Source organism: Acanthisitta chloris, unplaced genomic scaffold, assembly GCF_000695815.1.
Source record: "Acanthisitta chloris isolate BGI_N310 unplaced genomic scaffold, ASM69581v1 scaffold28598, whole genome shotgun sequence".
Taxonomy (NCBI): domain Eukaryota; kingdom Metazoa; phylum Chordata; class Aves; order Passeriformes; family Acanthisittidae; genus Acanthisitta; species Acanthisitta chloris.
This window is the reverse complement of record NW_008686897.1, coordinates 1-8,627: the sequence shown is the minus strand read 5'-3', so window position 1 is coordinate 8,627 and position 8,627 is coordinate 1. Positions and strand designations below refer to the sequence as shown.

Genomic DNA, 8,627 nt, shown 5'->3' with positions numbered 1-8,627 from the left:
CAGACAGCGTCAGAGGCTGATATGGATCAGCAGTGCTATCCTGCGGGACACAGCGTGCCACAGCTCCACTCTGAAGCTGCAGGGAGAAGGGTCCCCACCTCTGCTTCCACTTGGGGCCTCCGTGACCACCCAGGGCTGCTCCATCATCATTAGAACCTGCGAGACATCTCGCGAGCAGCAGAGATGGTGTCAGCATGTTGCCTCTGTCCTGCGAGCCTGGCAGGAGCCCCCTGCAAAGCTCTGCAGCTGGCAGCAGGCACTTTGGTTAGTCAAATTACCATCCCCACAGCCACTTTCTTTTGGGGAAAGTTGCTCAGGTGAAACTTTGGTAACTGAGTTTTCTTACAAACTATGTGTATTGTCATTTTAGCCTTTCACTTTTATTTTGTGACTATTGTTTACCTAAACATCCTGCCTCAGAGGGCAGGAAACAACTTTCTTTTTAGCACTGTTACAAACCTTCGTCCCAAGGAAAGCAAGATTTCTGGGATCCAGATTCTGATGATTCCATTTCTCAAAAATCCATCACAGTTGCAGCTACTGTGATAAATACAAGACCAATTAGATTTTTTAAAAAAAGAGGGGGGGGCTATTTACATCAGAAAGTTTTAAAATACATTTAAAGCATGTTCTACTGTTTCATATCCAACTATTTTTGAATTTGTAACAATTTAAGTCTCAAGCTTAAGTGACTCACTACACTTCAAAACTCAGCAGACTCAGGAATTTAAATAGCAGACATTGTTTTAGGTCAAATGTGAAAGATAGTGCTAAATTAAATACAGAGTGCATGTCTGCAACTATTTGGCATATCTATGCTCAACAGGTTGGCTGCCCCTTCCATAGCACACCACTGTGCACCTCAGCTGCTCCTCTGCACAGTGTACATGCTCATCTTCCTTGCCTGTATTGATCCATGCCACTACTCAATCAGGCAGATGCAATTCCTCTGATGCTGGAGCTCTCTGAGTGCATGGACTTCTCATTCCCACTGTTTATTTTCTAGGCTGCACCCTTCAGACTTGTAATTCTTAAAGTTACCCTATCCTGATGTTTATCAGGTAAAGGAAAATTATTTTCCCTAAATTATCCTGACCCTGTGAAATGACATGTGACTTAGTGTCTGTTAATTAAACTGGTAACATACAGCAACCTTGTTCATTAATAACTAATGATGTCTATTAAATTGTTCCGACAGTGTGACTGCAGTGTGTGTGTGTGCATGCATGTGCACACGTGGAGGACTTAACATACACAGACTATAAATTTTCTTTAAAAAAAATTTATTCCTCATGAAGAAAGGAATAAACTCCCCACCCATCTTTGTAGGAGCTAACATAGCATTGGGTTGCTGCATTCAACCCTCTACATATAGATCACAGTGAAATTATGATGACTAACAGGAAAGTCACACACACCCAGTCATAAAGCATGGAATTTCCCCCCAGATACTCATAAATCCATAGAGGCTGCTCCATTTTAAAGGGCAAAACACACATACGGTATCGGAAAAAAAAAAAAAGGGATAAACCACAGAATTTTCATAGGATATCTTCCTATGGGTTTCCTCATGAAACTTCCATATGTCCTGATTACAAGACGTACAAAAATATCTAGAAAGCTGAATTAATTGTGCATAAAGATGGAAAAAAAATTAAGACACCTTCTAGTCCATTAAAAAACCCCAAAATCTTCTCAAATGGAATGTTTCTGACACAGCTGTGTTGAGTATCACTCACCTATCCCAGATTAAGGGTAGGTACAGCTTCAGGTGTACCATGCAGGCATTTATCCAGGTACCAAGAAAAAATTTTGACACTATTGAATTCCGTGGAGAGAGAGAAAGACCACGGAGCCCAGAATAAGGCAAATACTTGCACAGGCAAGAAATCCAAGAGAAGTTTCTGAACATTCATTCAATATTAATAAAATCAAGAAAAAGATGGAAGTCTATCCCCAAAGACATCAATATGGAAAATGCAATTCCAGCTTTAAAATGTTGCTTCCCTTTTTCTAAAAATATTTGTAATTGTGTAGAAAACTTCAAGACAGATACAATTTACATCTGCAAATGACCACAACTCTTTGAGGAACCTATAGGTTATGCATTCGATAAGTATCTGAAGTAGTAATGGTTCTGTTTAGCATTTGTATGTCCAGTTCAAGACAGTAATTTCACTGTAACCGAAACCAGAAGATGCTTAAGTCTGTTGTGGTTGGTAAACAAACAAGATCACAAACGATGCAACAATTCATACATTGAGTTTGCTTGCTTGCTTCTAAGAACTCTGGTCTTAGCTGAGCCCCTGCCATTTTCTGTCTAGGCATTGTTTCTGGAAAAAATACGGGGGAATTTACTCTTTTGAAAGAGTTAACTGGCTTTCTGTCAACCTACTGCTGTACAACCTACAGTATGTTTTCTTTGGTTGGGAATTGTCACTGTCTAGATCTCCACTGAAATATTTACTAAGTGTGTGGTGCAGTCCATAAGGCTGTGCTGATTAACTGATGTAGTGTTAGATACAGTTACAGAGATTAGACTATCAGATACACTGGGAAAAGATTGCACTCTAAAGGGCCCTGACTGAAAGAAAGAAAAAGATCAAAACATCCACAAAATCACTTCTTCATAGCTGCTGGAATCCAGGCAATCCTACTTGTACTTCTAATTCAGGACTCTAGGTGGAAGAATTATTTAAGTAGGTGCAGTGAAGCATATGCAGGTTTGCCTGCACCCTGGCAGGAAGGACAAGATTCTCACTGCAGCTGAAAAGCAGAACACCAAAGGGTTTATACAGCACCACAATGCACTCCCTTACTGTGCATTTTTACAATTTGCTTCTTCCAGGAGCCACTCAATTCCATTTAGCAATCCGTCTAAAGTGGCAGCTACAGTGTCCTGCACCTGTGAAAATAAAAAAAGCTAATGCATTAGAGATAACAGGTAATAGGAAAAGTATTTTAACATCACCCTGTGTCTGTCCACAAAGTCAGAAATAGTCATTGAACCTAAATTTCTATCACTGGTTTAGAGGTCCCTTAGACCAAAAAAAGGTCTCTTAAGAGTACGAGAAAAAAAGAACCCACTAAGACCAATTTGGAAAGCTTTCACTCTTGGTACTAAGGTGAATTTTATCTCAATCATTCCATCAGCTATTATGGAACCTTATACTTCCTTTGTGGATGAGAATCTACTTGCAAATTCTTCTCATAAAAGCAAAAATGCTGCTAGCTTTTGATGTCTATGCATAGTATTGATACTCAGATTTTTTTTAACATGTTATCAAATGGCTGTTATAAATGGTATGCTGTTTTAAAAGCCTGTGAACATTTTCCTAATGAAAAGAAAGAAATTATCTCAAATCAGAATTCTGTTTTTTCTTATCAAGTATTACTCTCCACCCACACAACATGAGCAAAAATTACGTGTGGCTGAACCATGCTGATATATACTGTGCTGGACAAACATAAAAGAGCAGGTTCAGGACCTCACATGCTAGGTGACAAACTGATCTGTGAAAAACTCAAGACATCGTGTCAAGCAAAGGACAGTTAAGAGTCTCAAAAATGGCCCAAAAATCTATCTTGTGTGAAAGACCTGGATTGTAACTCACAAAATTTAGATTTCAGTTAACTGAAGCTTCCTTACACCCTTCAAGACCAGCATTTGTCCCTCCTTGCATTCAGGCTCTACCTGAAGTCTCCTGTGTGTTCCTCGGCAAGGCACTTAGTTCCCATGTTCAGACAGGCTAATGACTCATCTTAGAGGACCAGAGAAACTAAATCCTTCACCTGAGTGAAGAGCTCATGTGCTAGTATGGAAAGCTGCGCGCTTGCCTGCGTAGGTACAGTTGAGAAACTACTGTAAGCCTAAATTAAATTTAAACCACAGAGAAACAGAAAATAAAGGTTTAAAAGCAACTACCATCCAGGGCTGATGTAGCAGATTTAGTTGCAACTGATGTGCCATGTAAACACAGGGAATTCTTTTCACCCCACTGTGAGAGATGCAGGACAAAATTAGCAGAGGTCTGTTCGGCGGCCCAAGGGTTGGATCAATCATTGCCAGAACACGAGCCAGTTCCTCCTGCCGACTGTGCTCTAAGAAACAATTTTTTATAAATCAGTCTTTAATATGTGCAAATCCAAGGAGGCTTTTTTGGGGTGGTGTGTTGGTTTTTTGGAGGGCTATTTGTTTGCTTTTGGTTTTACTTTTCAAATATTGATGATTTCAGAAGTGAGGAAACAGAGGGCTGGAAGGGCCAAATGATGTAGTTCTGTTTATCACAAGACCAATTCATCTGCACTCATGCTGCACACATGTCACACTAAGATGTTACTGAAAGAACTCCATGGATTCTACAGGCAGCTTATTCCAGTCCTTAACATCAGTGTTTTCTGAGTACTTCACAGAGATCAAAATAGCAATGAGCCATTCATTAATACTCACACACTACACAGTCAGCAGCTTTTCCCTACTGAATGTACTTTTCTCCTTAGTATATCCCTTCACATTTTTTTATCTACTTCTTTCCTGAGCTAGCCCTTTCCCTCCATTGAAAGTTGATGAATGTAAAGGCAATTACTGTAACAATTGCTTGGATTATCCTCTTATAGGACTATCCTGATTTAGACTAACTGCATTTTTTACTGCAGTTTTTCTGGTGAAGGTTCTGTTTCCAGGCTGTTGCACCACAAACAATGTATTTCAGGGTTCTCCTACAGGTGCAAAAGGTTTTTCTTTTGTTGTTTTCTAATGCAGATAATTTCCCATATGTAATTTAGATAGCCCCATATCAGCATGTGCCATAAACAAAAGATGGGGCCATAACCCCTCACAGGCTCATGAGAGAGTGTCTGGGATAGGAGACCTCTTCAACAGGATAAGCCATGTAGCAACAGCACTAATAAAGCAGATTTTTAAAGGATCAGAACACGGAATTTGATGTATTGCATATAATTTGCAATTTTTTTCACATTCCGATTGTTCAGAAAATATGAATAAATAAAATAAAGAAAACCCCTTACTTTTATGAGCTTCTGCATTAGCAACATAAATGAATCCATCGACGACTTCGCACACTTTCTTCACTTGATCTATTACACTGTAGTGCACAGCTTGCTGATTCCCTTCTGTGCTGTTCTCTTGGTAAAACATCTTATTCACAGCAACAGCTTGCTCTGCCCTTGCTCTCCTCCTTTCCACGCTGAAAGGAATTTCAGTATTTCAGTAGTCAGGTTAATTGAGAATGCAAAAACTCGATCTCGAGAGTGGCACAAGAGAGGGACAGCAGAATGGTTTGAAGCAGCAAAACCATTCTGCCCCCTCCCAACCTCCTTTCTTTCTAGTGTACATACACAGACGGTTAGCAATCCACAACATGCATATGAAAACACAACCCAGGACGAGTTTATAGAGTGTTTCAAAAGGGAATCAACCAAGGCATGAAGGGGGATTGAAGCACTGTAATGTACCTGTCATACACATTCAGTATGTATAAGGTTTGGAAAAGGTTTACTACTTCCACGTGAAAACTTAGCAGTTGAAAAAAGAAAAGAGAAGCAAAGACATGCATTGAAGTTTCAATGTGTAAGGGACATCCATGCACATGAATGTGTGCATAACAGTCATGTGTCAAAAATACGAGGCAAGGTACGACAAACTGTACTTTTTACTTGGTGGAGAACAAATCTTACCTTGTGGTTGAATACAGTGTCAGAATATTGAATTTTTGATTGTTATTATACTGAAAACTGACTCCTGATCCAATTCCTACAGGGAAAAAATTATTATATAAGATTAAAACTATTTGGCTACTGAACACAATTAAGTGGAAGTTTTAAAATTCCAGTGGTGCATCAAATGGATATGTTCAAGCCTAGATGTTGCTGCCAGGGGTAGCAGATTTACTATTTCACAATTAAATTTTATACATGCTTTAATTGCTCAGACTATTTAACAAAAGTCAATAGTATTAAAAGGAAATAATGAGGCATTTCCATATTTATGATAATTAGACTTGAACCGACAAATCTAAACTAGAAAGGAGTCAGACCTGTGTTTATTTGCTCAAACTGGCATAGCAAAAGCTCTAGTGTGTTTACAACAGGCAGCATTGAAAAGGATGTAAGAGAGAAAAAAAGTAACAACACTAAAAAATAATTTTCACACTTTCTATAAATACAATTTAATTATTTTGATGTGCTAAAATAAACATCAGTTAAAATGGAACACGTTTTTGACTCTGGTTTGGACTGAAGTGAAATTACAGACATTCAAAGCTATTCTCTTAAACATGAAAAAATCCTTCACCTGCTCCTGTAACTCTTCTAAATGAAATTTACACCATTTGACATCAGAATATTGAATCATATAAAGGATCGGTCTTGAGTTCCTGTGTAGAAACACAGATATGTGTTTTAGCCACATACTGCAAGCAGTACCTAAAAGAAAGTTCTGTCTGCATTTATCCATTACGACAGCAGGTGTAACATGGAATTTGGGATCAAAATAGAAGTGCAAGGAGCAAAGTGTTCCATCTGATCATTTGTGCAAATTTAGTCATGAATTCACTGCAGCTATTAGTTTGCCTCACATGTTCATTGCATTTATCCATCTGAATGAATGCACAGAGACAACGGTTTGTTCTTACCATGATACTATTGAGTTTCAAGGGGACAAAACCGCATCCCTTTTCTCCATTTCTCCCCCCATGTTTTTTTGTGCTCTATCTGTTAAAAAAACATAAAGGCCAAAAGCCCAAACCACCATTACCATGAATTTGTCTTTGAGGTAGGCCAGTTACCAGCAGAATTTCTGGGCATGTCATCATCTTTTGCACTAAAGAGTTGTCCAGCTCTTCCAAACCCGGTCCAAACATAGCAAAGCGAGGTTCTGCCTGAGTGACCAGTGAGTGCAAAAAAGAAGTCACAGACCCATACCGGGGACGGCTCGATTTCAAACTTCTTCTGCCCTGAGGACAGCTCTTTTTGTATCTGTGTAAAATAGACGCAACTAGAAATTAAACACAAAATACAAAAGAGGTATTAATCAAACAACATGAACTGATTTAGGTCCCACACTTCTCACGCTTTGCTATTGGTACAACTCAGAGGTCAAAAATGATGAAGTTCCAAACTGATGGTTTCAAGCACCAGTACAGAGCAGCACCAGTTCTTTTGAAGTTGAAATACTGACTTTTTGGACTTTAGTATGCTTCTGTCTATAGAACTTTCAGTTTATTTAAAAAATATAAAGTAACATAGAATTACAAATTCTCCCACCCTTGCTGAACACACAATATAGGTAAAAAACATCAAAGCAAGTGAGTCACATAAAAAGTAAAATTAAAAAAAATGAGACTTGTGAGTGCATTTCAAACCTTAATTAGATTGCTTTTGTGTTTGAAACAGGTAACCACCTGAAAAGGACCATTTCCCTTGTAGGTACAGAGCATGCATGCTGTGAGAGGAGACAAGTGTTGTCTGCAAGCTCATGTGCTCATCTGGTGTGGAAGCTACAAGGACATGAAAAAACTTTGGCAATTAAAGGAAACAATAACAGTCAGATAGACATCCTGGAGCAGCAGCTTCAGTCTGCTCCTCCAGTCATGGCAGAATGCTGCTGCACAAATCACTTCAAGGAAACATCAAATATGTGCTTCTCTATACCCACACTGAGGTGCTTCAGTGGAGATCAGGAAACTGTTAAGTGCACACAGGCACAATGGAAATCAGTAACAGGTGGTTTCCAATAGGTCATGCTCTGAAGTATTCAGACCTAAGAAGATTTAAATCTGATTTCAAAATCAGTACATATTTAGCACTTAAAATTCTGGGTGCATCATTCCCATGTCTAAGCTGGGGATAAAGGGCACACAGAGACTGCAGAAGTTAGTGCATTTAATGTGAAGGGACATGTTAAGCACCACCTTTGGAAAATGTAACTGCAAGTAAATAAAAACCTCCAAACAAACCCACAAACCACTACTGCAAATTCATGAATGGAATTGAGAAAGTTTGAAAATCCACAAATTAATCTCCTTCTTTTAAGAGTTCTTCTCAGTCACCCAAACACATTATGTGTATTGCTATGCTTTCCAACTATACTATCTAAAACCAGTCTTTGTCTTACAGCCTCTGACAACCAGAGCTAAAGCAATACTAGTTACCCTGTGCACATTCAAACTCCCTTTTGTTTCCCCCCAGGTCTTCCCTGTAAGATGAAAAAGAAGATTCATTCCACTTGCTGTAGTTCGAAGGCTTCTTAGTACTTTTATCGAAATGAATTATTTGCCATTGTACTGAGAGCAAAGAGCACATTTTTATCTGCATCAGCAGTATGCAGAGCTTTTGAGCTGACTGCAGTTCTCTGGCATAGCAGACATGCAGTTTACAAAAAGCTTTGTTTTTTTATAAACCTTAGCTTTGTCTTTTTTTTTTAATCAGCGTTTTACTTTCTTGAGTTCCAAACGGAAAGAGCTGACCAGACCATCAAACAACGGGAAATTTTATTTCCAAAATAAACAGTGGTTTTGAGACATCAAAATTTAAAGAGCAGCTTAAGCAGAGGTTTCATGCTGTAAACACAAAACATGTCTGTGGGCTGAGTATTACTGCTGTAGGGA

The 8,627-nt window shown here is 38.9% G+C and overlaps 1 protein-coding gene across 1 annotated transcript; it reads right to left on the bottom strand.

Moving 5' to 3' along the window:
• Positions 1-2,815: 2,815 nt before the first annotated feature.
• On the bottom strand, positions 2,816-6,996 carry FBXO4 (F-box protein 4; the record flags this gene model as incomplete). The annotated part of the gene is made up of 5 exons (XM_009080384.1): positions 2,816-2,905; positions 3,926-4,101; positions 5,029-5,207; positions 5,698-5,773; positions 6,776-6,996. Coding segments are annotated over 5 exons (742 nt in total), but the record flags the coding sequence as incomplete, so codon positions are not given.
• Positions 6,997-8,627: the final 1,631 nt, after the last annotated feature.